This window comes from Leuresthes tenuis, unplaced genomic scaffold, assembly GCF_036924035.1.
Source record: "Leuresthes tenuis unplaced genomic scaffold, fLeuTen1.0.hap1 SCAF_3, whole genome shotgun sequence".
Lineage (NCBI taxonomy): Eukaryota > Metazoa > Chordata > Actinopteri > Atheriniformes > Atherinopsidae > Leuresthes > Leuresthes tenuis.
The window spans coordinates 23,248,896-23,264,506 of record NW_027325357.1 but is presented as its reverse complement, the minus strand read 5'-3'; the positions used below and the strand labels follow the sequence as shown (position 1 = coordinate 23,264,506).

At 38.9% G+C, this 15,611-nt stretch overlaps 2 protein-coding genes across 2 annotated transcripts; both read left to right on the top strand.

Annotated features, from left to right (window-relative positions):
- Positions 1 to 3,732: 3,732 nt before the first annotated feature.
- Positions 3,733 to 5,406, top strand: gnrh2 (gonadotropin-releasing hormone 2). Its single transcript, XM_072383189.1, has 4 exons — positions 3,733 to 3,815; positions 4,248 to 4,387; positions 4,518 to 4,601; positions 4,846 to 5,406. The coding sequence occupies exons 2-4, from the start codon at positions 4,259 to 4,261 to the stop codon at positions 4,882 to 4,884; spliced, it is 252 nt and encodes an 83-aa protein (XP_072239290.1). The 5' UTR covers positions 3,733 to 3,815; positions 4,248 to 4,258; the 3' UTR covers positions 4,885 to 5,406.
- A 1,774-nt stretch (positions 5,407 to 7,180) lies between these two features.
- On the top strand, positions 7,181 to 14,213 carry zmat1 (zinc finger matrin-type 1). The gene is made up of 7 exons (XM_072382636.1): positions 7,181 to 7,320; positions 9,650 to 9,756; positions 9,865 to 9,936; positions 10,222 to 10,357; positions 10,525 to 10,770; positions 11,141 to 11,231; positions 12,928 to 14,213. Exons 1-7 carry the CDS (start codon positions 7,182 to 7,184, stop codon positions 13,865 to 13,867), a joined length of 1,731 nt encoding a protein of 576 aa, XP_072238737.1. The 5' UTR covers position 7,181; the 3' UTR covers positions 13,868 to 14,213.
- The last annotated feature ends 1,398 nt before the right edge of the window (positions 14,214 to 15,611 follow it).

Genomic DNA, 15,611 nt, shown 5'->3' with positions numbered 1-15,611 from the left:
CCCCTCCCCCCAGGTTTGTTTCTCGTGTTTTTGTTATTCAACATTTTGAATATATGTGTATATAATTATATATATGATGAAATTATATATAATTATATAATGCCAAATGGCCTTTCTAAGCAAGATGCTGTTCAAATGTAATAAAGTGCTTGAGATTTTAACATTTGTCTGTATTTATTGTCTTTAAATATGACTTCAGTCACAAAATTGCAGTTCTGGCACAAACAATCTACCGACAGTAAAAGAGATTCAAGCTTGTCTAAACTGATGATGAGCTTGCTATAATTCAGACAAATATTTGCCAATTTGGAAAGCTAATCACATGTGTTAGTTTTTTTTTAAAACTCATTGTTCTGAGAAAACTTGAAATAGGACAAGCACAGATGTACTAATAAGGGATAGATTCCAATTCATACATGTTCTACAAATATATAACATGCACAGATGCAGAAGTGGAACGCACCTGAGATTAGCACCTTATATTAAAGTCCTATAATCACAATATTTGATGATGATGTTGCACATTTTCCTGATTATCTGGTGCAATCCAGGTTTATTCTACAGTAATTCCCCAGAATTAGGTGAGTACTTTAATATGTGAACTGTTCGCACAATGAAGGGCTAATTAAATGTACGATTTGTGATTAAATCGATTACATGAATACCTGGATAGATTTTTAGAGGATCCCAGGAAGTGGGAAGCTTTGGGACCCCCAAAACCTTTTAGTCATCGGTTTGTGTTAAATGCAGTGTATCTGTGTCTAATGACAAAACCAAAGAACAAGGATGCATTTTTATTTTTTTTATCTAAATATTCTCATTAAAAAAAAATTTCAAACTTAGATAATTGTGAGGTAAATATGTTTGTTGGTCACATTTTTAAAAAAGTAGTTTCCCTAAATCTGAACCTGCAGTTACAACTGACTGACGACACTGCTGTGTGACTGTGGCGGAAATACGCTCTTACAAAGTTCCCGGGGGGGATTGTTTGAGTTCCGCTTTACTATTTCATCCTCTGTGGTATACTTATTTCACAGCCTCCAAGTATTTGCCTCAGACCCCGTTTTGTTGAACTTGACTTTGGAGGGATGTTGATGATGCAGCACAGGAAATAAGTATTTAAATAATTAGTGTTCGTGTATGTGGCAGGTATGATTGATGGGCTTTTGGAGCAGAGGATTTACTTGGAAAGAATCTACAGAAAGCTCAACAACAACAATGTTTAGAATAAGCCTGCAATTAAGGCTGGTCTGTCTTTACTGCATTATTTTACATCTAACACAAATGTCCAGTCATGTACTTTTCTGACTGTAACATTAACTTTCTTCTGCTTGGTCTACAGTGCACCCTGGGTGTGGTACAGATAGAATACAGAGAGTACTAAAGACAGTCAGGTAACTGAAAATGGAAAGACGGGGCATATTTGCTGAGCTCAGTAATAACTAATCGAATATAGGTGTGTGTGTGTATGGTGCTACCAGAACGAGGTACAGAACTAAAACTGACCAAGGTAAGTATTTCAGTAAGAATTTCTCATTTAGAGAAATTAATAAAGTGACAACAACTTTCCATTCCAACCATGATAACTCTGCTTTTGCAGCATAACTGAAAGGAGGGTTTACCTTTTACCTTCTATTTGAATTCTCTTTTGGATTTTACAGTAAGTCCATGAAGAAATGCCAAAATAAGGGAAATGCTGTCTTTCTTGATTCTAAATTGAATGAGTGTGAGTGTGGATGGTCGTTTGTCTCGTTTGTCTTTGTGCGGCCCTGTGATGGACTGGTGACCTGTCCAGGGTGTACCCCGCCTCGCGCCCGATGACAGCTAGGATAGGCTCTAATCTAAGATGTCTTCAACTTTAAACCATCAGCATTCATTGAAAATAGTTAGCTGCCCTCTGAATGCTTGATCCTTTTCTGAGCTCTTTGGTTACATATCATCACAAGTGAAAAACAAATGGTTAAATATCTTCATTTAATTGGAGACGATCCTCAAGGGAATTTCTCATTCAATAAATATTTTCAGGTATTCATTATCACCTAAATTATTGGCTGTTGGGTAAACATCTTTATCCTATAGAAGGCCTGGAGCCTATCCAAGCTGACATTATAGGCAGGGTGCAATGTTAAATGACTGCCGGTCAATCACAGTGCAAGCACATAGACAGTCAATGATGTGTGTTCACACATACCTTTGATGCGTGTCTTTGGACTGTGGGAGGAAACCACAGCCCCCATAGGAAACCCACATAAAGAACAGAGACAACGTGCAAATGCCACTCAGAGAGGCTTCAGCTAAAGTTTGAACCACAGCTGTCTTGCTGCACCCCTGTGCCACATCAAACAGTAATTAAAAACAAATGTTTCAGGATTAAAGGAGACAAATCCTTTCTTTTTTTGGTCACAAGCTGACGCAATTTCCATTTGTCTTACTGAAATGTCTCTGGTCAAAACAATATAGTACCTGCGTAGCAGCTACTTTTTCATCCATTAATTTACACCTCTACTCAGAAGATCATTTTAGAGATCTCACACCAAAATGAAATAGATAGACTTGGCTGGCAATTCTATTCTCAGATACTTAAATTGAACTCATCTGCAGTCTGACTATGGACAGCTGACGAATTCTACTCTATTCTGCTTAAGGCTACAGAATTCTATTCTACACCCAATCTCTTTGTGAGTCGTGTGTTGACCCGGTCCAAGCTGTGTAAGACACGCACTGCAAAACGTAACAGCAACTCGCCGGTTAACAGCACCATTGAGAACTCCATAAACTCTAGACCTCGCTGTTGCTACATTCGTCTGTGTTTTGCTTAATTTTTTTAACATAAAGAACTGTTGCATTTATGGCCAATATCTCTCAAGTGAGAATTTCTTTCCTTTGACAGGTAAAAAATTCAAAGAACGGCAATTTAACGTCAGATTTCCTTGTCAGTATATAAAACATTACAGAAAGTACTGGTAGAGCATCATAAGTTAATCTATCTTTCATTTAAAAAAAAAAAAAAACTTTCTTGTATTATAATCTTTTAGCTAGCAGATTATCAGAGTAAACTGAACCGTGTCCCGCTGTCAGTCGGCTCCTGAGTCTGTATCTAAAACTCTAGGAAGGAATTACCTTTCCTCCTCTAATAGAGAATGTTGCGATCTATGACCTGGTCAGGAATCCACAGTGTTTGTTCCCCTTGTTATTAGATGTTGCTGAATTTTCCCTCACTGTGGAGTCAACAGGAACAAAGTTCCTTGATGATTCATTGTGATCAGAAGAGCTAAGAATAGATATATAGGGAGCTATTTGGGCTTAGGAACATATAAGAATGAACACGTACTGTAGTTTTATCTGGAAACTACTAAATGTTTATCTACTCTTACTTAACTTAAAGAGATAGAGACTGACCAAATTTGAAATGCTGCCCTGATCTTGTGTTTAAAAAAGAAAAAAGTGAAAATGCTTTGCTGCTCAGATCAGAGCGACAGTATTTAAAGAGGAATTAAATCAAAAGATGGACACACCAAAGGTGTCGGTGCTGTTTGCAGATGATAATTGGAATTGGTGAGGTCTTCTGTACCTCTTGTCACCAGGGATGGTTCATTTCACCCCGAGGGCACAGAGACCAATGAGGTCAATGATGAGTGTTGCATGTTTGTTGGGAGGGGGCCTTGGAGACTGGTACATATAACAGGGATGAGAGACAGGCTGAAGAGAATCCCTACGGTAAAAATACATACTGCCCGATCAACTTGAAAGCAAGTGAGCTCCTGCAGTAACTTAAAGGAACACTCGTATTGACAAGGTTGAGAGCTGAGACTAAGGTAGGACATTTCCTTATATGTGTACCATAAGACAATTATTGTTCTGTCATTTCAATTCTGCCTGTTAACTCTAATCCATTTAAAGGGGACTCATTGATAAAAGTCCCTAAAATGCTGTTTTTCTTGAAAACATTGCTCCAACTGCAGTTACATGTTTGGATCTGTGACAGGATGATAGCAAGTGTTTTAATTTGGTTCTATAGTCAAATGACCAAAAAAAAACAAAGAAAATTCAGTTTGCAAATTTGCAATGAGTTCCATCAGTCCATAGCATTGTAGTATCTGTGCTGGTGTCCCTTGAAAATATTGCAAAAACATTCTGATACAAGTTTTTGAAGGGGAAAAAAAAACAAGAATACCTTTCCAAAACCACTGGCAAACTTTACAGGATAACCTCTTACAGACAGACTAATTGTCCATATCGGCTTTTAGGTGAGAATAACATGTCTCGGCTGGTTTTGCTGCTTGTTCTGCTTCTATACGTGGGGGCTCAGCTCTCCTACGCCCAGCACTGGTCCCATGGTTGGTACCCTGGAGGAAAGAGGGAGCTTGACTCCTTTAGCACATCAGAGGTTGGGATTAGTGTTTATGTGTGCATCATTTATTCTTTCAATGGTCAGTTTCTGTCGTGACCGAAGACGCTCTTATGCTGTTTACCCTTTGGTTATTGTGTGAATCTTACTTTGTGTTTCCTTTCCTCAGATTTCAGAGGAGATTAAGCTGTGTGAGGCAGGGGAATGTAGCTACTTGAGACCCCAGAGGAAGAATGTCCTGAGGAATATTGTTGTAAGCGAACAAATTGAAAATGGAAATGAACCTTACTTGTGTTATGAACACCTTAATGTTATTGTATAATGTTTGTCACTGGTATGAATGGTATAGAATTTCTTGTGTTTTTTATGTATCTTTACATTTGACATCAACGTAGTTTGAGAGGCAGTTAAACCAAACAATAAAGCAAAATGTTGATTTATTTTGATCATACAGAGAGAAGTTATAGAACGCCATATTGAACAACTCTTTCTTTCAGCTGGACGCCTTGGCCAGAGAGCTCCAGAGGAGAAAGTGACTGCTTTCCAGCTTTCGTTGCTTTTCTACCTCTTCAGTATCTTTATCTTAGAGTAATTCTGCGATCTTTTCATTACGCCTGTCTGTAGATTTTATTTTCAGGACGGTCTAGTTTTTTCTCCATGGAAAACTCATTTTCCAAATCAAAATTACCCAGAATAAAAAGCCTATTTTGATATCTACTTTGTTATTCTTTTATTTCTAGTGTCCAGAATTGTCTGAGGCATGAGCTTTGTGTACGGATCATGTGTGTGGAGTGAGAAAAGTAGAATCCTACAAGCTGAAGAAGTAACAAATAAATAAGGATATTAAAGAAAATACTATACATGATGATTAGATTTCTAGCGTAATTGAACAGAACATGCATAAAAAGCATGCTGACAGATGCAGACTATTTTGGGACTGAACTATTCATCGTCCATTTGCCCTGAAATGATTATGATGATGGATTATTCTGATAATGCAAAGTTTTTGATGTTCGTGAGTTGGATGTTTCTGTAATAAATGTTATTTACTAATTTAATCCTCTATTTTCTTTATTGAACCTGCGTATACTTATTCTGTGTATATAGATGTGTGCACTGTTAATGCAAGTGTATGATCATTTTTAATTGGTGTGCTGCCTGCTGCCTGCTTTGTCCTGGACGATTCTGAATCTTAGGTCTTGTGTATTTTCCTGGTTAAATAAAAGTTATTAAATTTAAATAAAGAAGAGAAATAATGAAAAACCTGTTTGGGGAACAGCATTGAGATAAAAATCACATATCTATGCAATGGCGTTTCATTCTAAATTAAACGATAAATAATGCTAAAAGAAATTGTTATGTCCCTGAATTGAATTAAAATGCTTGTTACATCAATTTTAAAAACTACATGTTGAAGTGGACCATCTATCCACTAGATCATCTGTTTCATGACACTTTTATTTCTAATGTCGTATTCATATATTTCAGGAGACACTGAAATGCGACATTCATTTCTCAGCTCTTTCTTATATTAAAATAAATGGGCATGAGAAGCACGGAAGCAGCAGCCCAATACAGTCCAACTGCAGATGTCACCTTTAGTAGCACTTCTGGTACCACCTGTAAGCTCTTACATCTGTTTTCTTCTTTCTAACTCTGTGTGCTCACATATACTAGACACCAAGGCAGATGGATTCTCAATAGATCTTCTCTCATTCACTTTTTTTTTTCTGTTGTCAGACAATGAAACATGTCAACAATTAGACCAAATAAATTGCTCACTTCGACTAAGGAATCTTTAAAATTCTTTAAATATAGCTTTGTCAAAGACAGCTCACTCTCACGTTCTCATATTCATTCAGTCTGTCCTGCAGGTGACAACAGATTCCTCTGTAGGGTCATCTCCACAAACCCTTGTACTAATACTACAAATAGAAAGCTTAGCACTTGCACATGATCTAACCAGGATACCTCTCCCTGCACTACGGCTGTCAGTTTGCAGTGACAGGATCAACCATTGACAAAATGAGGGCAAACAACACATCAAAGTTTTGTGAAAATGTACATGTTTTTTGCGCTAGTGGCTTTACAGCACTATTGCTCAAGGCAGCTGCTGCATATATTTTTTTCCCACATGGAACAACTGAAAAAGGCACAGGCGCGAACACAAGCCTTACATGTAATTACAGCTGAAATCACAACACAGGTGCTGCCTCTAACATGGGTACATAGTAGCTTTGTCAGTTTGGTCATAAAATCATAACACTGCGGGCACAACTCAGGATTTTATTAGAGCTGACCAGTAGACCGCACCAGCATATTTATAAGCCACTTTTTTAGTTACAATTGTGGACTTGTTTCATCATTTGACAACAGAAACAAACAAAAAAAAGTGAATGAGAGCAGTTGGGAATTAGGCTGTACTTGCATTCAGTATATGTGAACAAATAGTGTTGAACGAAAGCAGGGAGATGTAAAAGCTCACAAATAGTACCAGAAGTGTGGGAGAGCAATCGTCTCACAAAATTCGGACCAAAGATTTTACACAAGGCCTTATAAGTCTAAATACAAATAAAAAGGGAGGTGAAATATTAAATACACAAATGTAGAATTATGAAATTAAAGTTTTTGGAAATAAGTTGTCCTTGGAAAAATTCAAATTTGATTAATTTTCGTATTAATTTCATGGGCATATTCTTATTTAAGCTGTTTTGTTGTTGTTGTTGTTTTGATCTCTTTAATTAAACGGCATTCCATACCTCGCATCTGGGACACTAAAAAACGCCAACAGTACACTGGTGTTAATGCGCATGCGCCAGAGAGCTAGGAAAAAATGGAGGATGAAAGGGTCTGTCTACCGCTAACAGCGGAGTCAGACGCTCAAAATAACACTACTAGTTCACGTAACGTGGCTTCTGTCATAGATGCTGACACAATGATAAACACTAAAATTGGTAGTACCCAGGTTGAAGGTGAGTTGTGTCTAGAACGTGAAAATTAAGCCGTTGTATTCCCTTACTGTCGCGTCAGCGTTAGCTTTTTAGCTAACTGGCTAGCTAGCTCGCCAGTCTAGTGAGCTAGTTAGCTCATTAGCCTAATACGCTAACGTCATCTGTACAGTGAGTGGGGATTCAGTGTTTTATGGAGATCCGCTTGCACAGGACGTTGATGGAATATCCCACACAAACTAACTTTCTGCCCTCTAACCATCCCGATGATTAAACCCTTCTAAATTGGGAGATACTAGTAATAATTGGTCTAAACTCCGTCAGGTGACGAATTAAACCCCCAAACATTAAGAACTTAATAAAACTATCCATGTTAGTAATTTATGTTATCTAACTCACTCGTTTTTAGTAGCAGATGGGCCAAAAAACAGCGATTATTTTTATTTTTGATCGACTCTCCCATTGATTCTGAGTCACTCAGCAAAGTTGGTGGCAAACTGTGTGTGAAAAGGTACAGAGTCATCAGTTAGGCTGTGAATGTGAAGGATTACAGATGAGACCGGATGTGCTGGCTTTGTAACAGAAGACCAATGCTCACGACATGTTTGCAACGAAACACAGTTTTCTTTTCAACACTATACAACTACTTTAAGACAATAATTTGTGCATGATAATTGCCACTGTGACTATCACTTGGTAAGTATAGTATTCTAACTATCAGCAGATTCTTATATATTTTAGACAGTCTTATGTGTTTGTTAGCCTTATGTTATACTTAGAGCAGATTTGGCCTGCTTAGACTAAACAGCTAAGTATGTATTGGGACACAACACTTTGTATGATCCTCGATAGCCTTTTATATTTATTTCTGTTTCTTTACATTATCTGCCAGAGTAGTAGTTATTTATATTATTTGAGAAATTATAACACCCCCCCATAAATATTCTTTAAAACTTGAGGTAATTGATCTGCAGTAAGAAACAACTGGCCGAGCAACATAGTGACCATTACTGCCTTAGTGACAGATTTTCAGTCATGAAAATAAAATGCATTTGACGGGACGTGACCTATGATTAGATAAATACAGCATACCGAATCAATCCTTCGTGAGATTACATCGTGGTTTAAGTCTGTAAACAAGGGTCATTTGTTGGCAGCAAGAAGTTTTACTCATTGATATTTATGTTCACATATTAGTCCCCATCAGAGTCATCAAAGAGACTGAGAACAACTGGTCAAACTGCTTCTTCTTTGTTTTTTAAGTGTGGCTTTTGGAAAAATAGCAAATTTCAACACCATGTGTTTTCCTAATAGCTAAGCCACTGGGTCAATACATGCACAGTAAACAGTCACAGTAATGTGGCTTAATGTTACATTTGTACAAAAATAGTGATGTCAGTAAGTGCTTGTTGTGACTGTTTTTTTTTTTTTTTGGAAAAGCAAACGTCTCAAACAGCTTTAGGGTTATGATCAACAAACTTCTCTCCTAAATAGAAATATCCTACAGCTGTATTGACAAGTAAGCAAATGTGATTTAGGTCAGTCGATCCTATGTCAATAATATTGAAGCACTTTGGGTTTAGCTTTGTGGCGTTTGCCTTTTTTGTGAACATGCTCATCATGATTCCAGGAGTACTGCACGATAATAGTTTGTTGAAATTACGAAGGGCGAAGTGGACAATCTTCTTCTTGTCCTCGGGGGATGGCAAGAATGCAGCAGCAGTGAAGCATGAGCACGTATCAGGCCTTGAACAAGCACAATGGGGTCAATTAAGAATGAAATTGCGACACACCACTTAAGTTACCTGTTGTTTAGTTGCCATAATGCCATAAAGGTTTTTTTAAATGTATTTTTACATAGTTTGGGCTGTTTATGAAATCTGAAAATTAATTTTAAAAAGCAGGTTCTACTAGTTTATCCTGTTCAATTAGTTAATATTAGTAACATCTGACTTGTGAGTGGTTGCACGTTTAGATTCATTAAAGTTATGGGTACCGTTCGCTGTGCTGATAGTTTGTACTGAAAAGGCAGTTTTTCCTCCTCTTGCACAGTGTTGTGCAGAATTCCAAACTAATAATTAAAGTTGGTTTTAATGTCGGATGCAAGAGTCTCCACACATTTAAAAAAAAAAGTTCCTGTTATCGTTTAATCAGCAGCTCGAAACCCTCAAGAGCAACAAATTAACATCTTCAGGCTGTGATCGTCAAAGTGTTTGAATTTATGTGAGCAGAAAAACACAAACTTGTGGTGAAAAAACACACTTGTCAGTTAAATGTTGTTTGTGTAATTGCCCTTTTATCTGCTCGGGATGCGTGCCTAACCTTCCTTTTTATTCGCCATGTTGTCACACAGGAGGACAGAGCGATGAGGAGCTTCTAAAGGGTCTCCTCACTGACAATTATTGCCACGTGTGTTGTTCTAAGCTGTTGGTTGAATCTCACCGCATGTCCCACTATGAGGTAGGCAGTGCTCTCCAGGCCATATTCTACAACTGTGCCACAGTGTTAGTCACTGAACAAACATAAAGGAGCCTTTGTAATAATACTTCTCGTCTCCTTCGGCTGCAGGGAAAGAGGCACGCTCAGAAAGTCAGGGTATACCTAAAGGCCGTAAGAGCAGAGAAGACCACAGGATCCCATGTAAGTGCTCATTTAGAGATTTTACTTTGTTTGAAATGTTGAAAAGTGAACACAATCACAACGCAGCACAGTGACAGTCTTATGATTAGGCTCATCAGAGTCACTGCTTTGGTTCCTTAGTTATGTTTCTCTCAGAAACAGGAAAGGCACAAAGACAAAATCGCATTAAAAATAATGGAACGTGGAGGAAGTTGCAGTAGTTTAACATCTTTATTTTTTTTACTGTTACACCAGCCAGTGTAATATATTAATATTATATCCTCTCTTCTGTTTTTTTTTACACAGCAACCAATGCCGAATGATAAAAACCGTTTCTGTGAGCTGTGCAATATGGTGTTTAGTTCCCATGTGGTGGCAAAATCTCACTATGAAGGCAAAGTCCATGCAAAAAATCTACGTAAACAAAGTCTTCACCCACCAGGCAAGTGCTCGTTATGTGACTGTGAAATCCTTTGGCTCGATCTTGATTTTGATATTTCCAGGTTAGTGGTACGGTTTGATGATTCAGCTATCTCTTTGGGTGCGTTAAATGTTTGAAGGATGAACACAAACTCGCCTTGGTTTGATAATTTCTAACTGAATTGACAGGCAAAGACACAGAAGCACATACCAAGGATCCTGATAACTTTGACCAGAAATCACCCCCAGAGGGTGACATGGAGCTTCGTCTGAACCCGGCAGCTAGCCCAGCTTCCCCTAACAAGTACTGCTCCCTTTGTGCTGCCTCCTTCAACAGTCGTCAGATGGCCTTGCAGCACTACAATGGACGCAAACACCAGAGAAATCAGGCGAGGCAGGAGCTGCTCAAAGAGCTTGGAGACGATTTACAACAAGGTACAACAGGCAATGTGCAATTTGGTGGCAATAGTGATGTGAAAAAAACAAATGTCTTGTGATGTACACCTCAGTGTTGAGTCAGACACATAATATGTACATGAGCATGAAAGAAAACGAGCATAAATGGAAAAACCCAATTCAGTTCTCTGCCGAGCTCCAATCCACTGGTGTTAACTGGATTCAGGTGTTTCAGTTGTTCTTCAGTGAAATAGTAACAACAAAGTTTCACTTAGTTTTCCCAGTTGTTGTGCAAAACAGAATCCTGAAATAGTTTTTCATCTCTTTGTTTGAGACGTCTTAAAGATGGGCTGCAAATGAGTGGGAAAAGAACTTGCCTCCATATTTTGCTGCACCCTTTTGTTTTCAGCCAACTCCCTGATGTGCCAGATGTGTGGCGTGCAGTTAAACTCTGTGGAGATGTACCAGGCTCACATGCAGGGAAACAAACACCAGATCAGGTAGGATCAAACTTTACACCACAAACACGCCATTTCTATTCAAAATGTCATCTCAGCTGCTCCCATCTCCAGCTTGCTTTTGCGGAACTTTTGTAACAAGCAGTTTTAGCCGTGTAAAGTGGGATGTTACATCCCTCCATAACCTCCCAGACCAATATTACTAAGCCACCATTTAGTGCTGATCAGACTGTTATTAGCATCCTGTTTGACTAACTAGCATTATTTCAAGAAAAGTGCAATCTTAAAATCGTTCTAGTGCATTTTTAAATGCTACGCTTTGTTAAAAGTTAAAGTATATTGTTTTAACATTTTACCATTAAACATAATATAATGCCAGTTATATTTTAGCAACATGTTATACTTTCCCATGGCAAGAGCTACTTGATCAGGTCGCTTCTTTTGTTTACCGGTTAATATGCTTATTTGTGTAAATGTGCAGCTGTTTGGTTAGATGGCTTAATCAACAAATGAGTTATTGGTTAAGTGAGACACTACAGGTGAATAGGGTAACATTTTAAAATGATAGATATCACCATGAAACTTCTTCAGCTGATTACTTACACAAATATGGAAAAAAATGTATTACAAGTTTTTCAAATTTGTATGTTTAATTATGCAAATTATGCATTATCTCATTAAATATGCACACATTTGCATATATTTCTGGTAGATAGATCTGAACATATGATAAAGCCAGGTGCAAAATTAATTAAAATTAAAATTAAAAATTTCATTTTGTTTACACACCAGATGAAAAGAAAATTACAGAAGGATTTCAGGATATCTGCTTTCATTACCTAGGAAATCAAAATATACTGTCAATAGCCTTAAAAACATCAATTTTTGCTATTTTTTTTACTATAATGTCACATAAATCAGGCCAGGAATGATTTATTAAGAAATCCTTCTGTAAATATATTCAGAATACTGCTAAGTGTATAACTGGAAAGTTTAGTGTGAGTAGGTGCTACATAGACTGAGATATTGATACTTTTTTGATTTTGAGAAAACAGCATTTAAAGATTTAAATAGGGGAATTTAATACATTTGTATTGGAAACAATTGCTCAAAAACAGAATAAATGTTCTGGCCCTCTGTAATAATAATATAGAATAATAGAATATTATTAATATAGAATAATAATATAGAATATAAGCTCAATACAATACAAGATTGCGTATCAATTCATTGAGACATGCAACTTGTATGATCAGCCACTGCTGTGTCGCACAGTCAGTGCCACTGTCATCAACTCCTCCTCGGTTTCCTAACAGCAGTTTATGGTCAGATGCGCTGCTTCCCGATGGTTCATTAGCTAATCTAATAGATTTTGTTTTAGGGCAATTGTTGCCTTCTTTTCTTTGAAAGCTGCAGTGTTCGGGGCATTTTCGGAGATTCCGCGAAAGCTGCACACGGAAGTGTCAGAGACTACCATGTGATGCGTTTCCTACGCAGATTTATGCAGCTTTGGGCACCTCTTTGGGCAGTATACTGCCTCTGTTAAACATGCAGTTGAAATGAATGCTCTGCTGGATGTGCAAGAAGAAAATGGTTTGATATGTTACAGATGATTTCAGGCGCTCCATGCAACTGTGAAACAAGGTTTGCTTTGTGCTCTCGACTGGTCAAAAGCATTTAATTTGAGCTTAATGCTTAATAGACTAAACTTAATTCCAGTTTTTGTGTTTTTGAGCAGGGAGAAGAAGGTTAGTGACCTCTTCAAATCCCAACCAAATGCCTACAGCACCTTTGCAGATGAACTGGCTGATTACATTCAGGTGCAGAAGGTTCGTGGAATCACCCCCAGGACTAATCATCCTCATGATGGCACGCAAGGAGAGGATGGAGATGAGGAAGAAAAAAATCAGGAGGCATTTGAAAAATGGGACGTGGTAGACGCAAATCAAGCTGTGCTTAACGTCTCTTGCAATTTAAAGCCTTCTCACCAACCCCACCCTGGAACATGGCATGGGTCATTTCCGGGTCCACCCTGGCCGTCCCACGGCTGGGACAACAACTGCCCTCCACCACTCCCCCCATGCTCAGGTTCCTCACACTTTCCCAGTCAGCCTACAAAGAGTGGGCGGTACAGAAGACTTTCAAGTTCCTCCACATATTCCACCTCTTCCTCCGCCTCGTGTTCCTCCGACAGCACTCACACAAGTGACAGTGACGATAGTGCATATAGACACCGAGAAAAGAGGAGAGTTAGAAAATGTAAGAGGGACAGAAGCAGGAGGGGAGGAGATGAGGAGTCAGGGAAGGAGGAAGGGAGGAAGAAGCGGCGGAGGAGGGGAGATTATGACTCCGGGGAGAGGAGAAGAGAAGAGTCAGTGGAGTCAGAGGAGGAGGGAAAGAGCAAAAAGCTGAAAAGTCACGTCCACCAGAGACATAAAGAAAAAAAATGCCAACCCGAGAACTTTGAGGCGGACAGGGGGGAAAGGTTGACGGACACTTTGAAGCCAGAACATGTTATAGGGAATAGAGAAGAGAATGACCTGCACTCTCACAGCGAGAGTGGACATGACAAGTCCGCCAAACCCAAGTTTAAGAAAGAGAAGAAGAAAGCAAAAGACAAAGTAGACACTAGGACAGAGGAGGAGAAGCTGTGGGATGACTCTATTCTGGGCTGTTAATCTAATAGCGTCAGCTCAACGCTGGCCACTGAATTGCTGCCATTTTGGTAAATACAGCTATCATAAGCACACTATTAAGTTATTTTTACTAGAATATTCACTAATATATTTCAGTTACTGCACAAAGCTGATTGTTGTCTGCAGTGTGTGTATCTCTGATCATCTTGTCAAAGTACCTTTAGTCCTCTGATCACATCACTGAAGTGAACTTTTTTTGTTTGAGAATCTGTGCTTCTGGCAATAATTTGATGAGGAGTGTAATCCCTGCAGCGGTCTGTGGATGGCGCTGTTGAGCTTCGTGGAAATCAGCAGTGAAGTGAATAAAAGCCCATAGACGCTGAAAGCTTAGTAAGTTCATTCCTTTTAAAGCTTTGGGTGCTGTCACTCACAGGTGCAAAAAGTCTGGTAAGAGATGTACAGTACGGAGGTTCAACATGTGTTGGATGTACGGAAGGAGCATTAGTTGTACAGCACATCAGAAGCTTAAAAGCTTAATCCACCATGCACGATGTGCGAGCTCATGTGTTGTGGATGTATTTGCACCTCCAAACAGCACATGGGATGTTTGGGGTCATACAGGTGCAAGTGTTCAAATGAGCGCAGACCTCAGGATTCAAGTTTAGAAAACTGTCTGCGAGGAGTCGCGTAAAAGCGGCTCACGGTGCTAAAAAGAATGAAAAGAAACATGTACTTTTTGTCATTTAGTGTCGCAACAGAAACGAAGCGTTCGTTCATTAAAATTTGGAATCTTTTTTTTGCATCACGTGGATCCACTTTTTGATCCACCCCGAAGTGTTGAGAATAGTGCCCGAGTTTAACAATCCAAATGCTCTCAGTCAGCTGTTTGATACTTTGGCTACAGCTATGTATTCCTGTTCTGATTTCTAAACTCTTACAATATGTAATGAATTACGCCCGTGTGGTGAAGCCTGGTAGCAGTATGAGATCGGCTGCTGTGGAAAAAGAAACATCTGTATTAGCAAAGTGACAGAAAACATGAATTCTAGTCTGTCAAACTTGTCCTTTGGAGGCTTTAAAGTGAGCGTCTTCTGAGTCGGGCTCTGGACTGTTTAATGAGAACCAAATAAAGTCCTATGTTATGTGTGGAAATAGGTGTTTCTGTGTGAGAAGTTAATCTTACAGTCTTGCCAAACTGTCTGAGCAGAGTGGGGAAATTACATGAGAGGCAAACAGCCTCTCTGCTTTTGCCTTGAAGCGCTGAAGCAGAGACCAACAAAGGCTTCGCAGCTCTGCGATGTGTAAAGAGCATCTCTGAAGCCCCCTGAGATCTCCTGTTTTCAAAGAATCCTGTGGTCTCGTTCCCTTACTCGCACGGATCTTCGACCCCCGTAAAGCTGTAGGCTGCCCACATCCTCTCACTTCAAGACCCCTGCAAGACCGTTCTGTGCTCTAACCTTTTATAACAGGCACAAAAGACTCCAAAAACAACAATCTTCAGTTTTTATCAAGGAGTTTTGAGCGCAGCAGATAATCAGACAGCGGTCAGTTGGAAATGTTGCTTTCAGTGGTGGAAAAAGCATTTGAAATGAGGGCTGTGGCGTGTCATTGTCATTACTAAAAGGCAGAATAACACGTCGGTGTATCATTCTGCCTCATTCTTTGAGGGCCACAAACAAAAATGTTGTGTTTGATTGGAAAGCTGCTGTCTCAGTAGATGATGTACCTTTGGGTGTCTTATTTGGCTAAAAAGGTTTCAGCAGATTTTAATGGTGTGTCATGGTAT

Excerpts from the sequence above, each read along its gene's own strand:
- gnrh2 (XM_072383189.1), top strand. The coding sequence starts at position 4,259 with ATGTCTCGGCTGGTTTTGCTGCTTGTTCTGCTTCTATACGTGGGGGCT. Across the intron at positions 4,388-4,517 it reads ACTCCTTTAGCACATCAGAG|ATTTCAGAGGAGATTAAGCT; the intron begins GTTGGGATTAGT and ends TCCTTTCCTCAG. Across the intron at positions 4,602-4,845 it reads ATGTCCTGAGGAATATTGTT|CTGGACGCCTTGGCCAGAGA; the intron begins GTAAGCGAACAA and ends TCTTTCTTTCAG.
- zmat1 (XM_072382636.1), top strand. The coding sequence starts at position 7,182 with ATGGAGGATGAAAGGGTCTGTCTACCGCTAACAGCGGAGTCAGACGCT. Across the intron at positions 9,757-9,864 it reads ACCGCATGTCCCACTATGAG|GGAAAGAGGCACGCTCAGAA; the intron begins GTAGGCAGTGCT and ends CTTCGGCTGCAG. Across the intron at positions 11,232-12,927 it reads GGAAACAAACACCAGATCAG|GGAGAAGAAGGTTAGTGACC; the intron begins GTAGGATCAAAC and ends GTTTTTGAGCAG.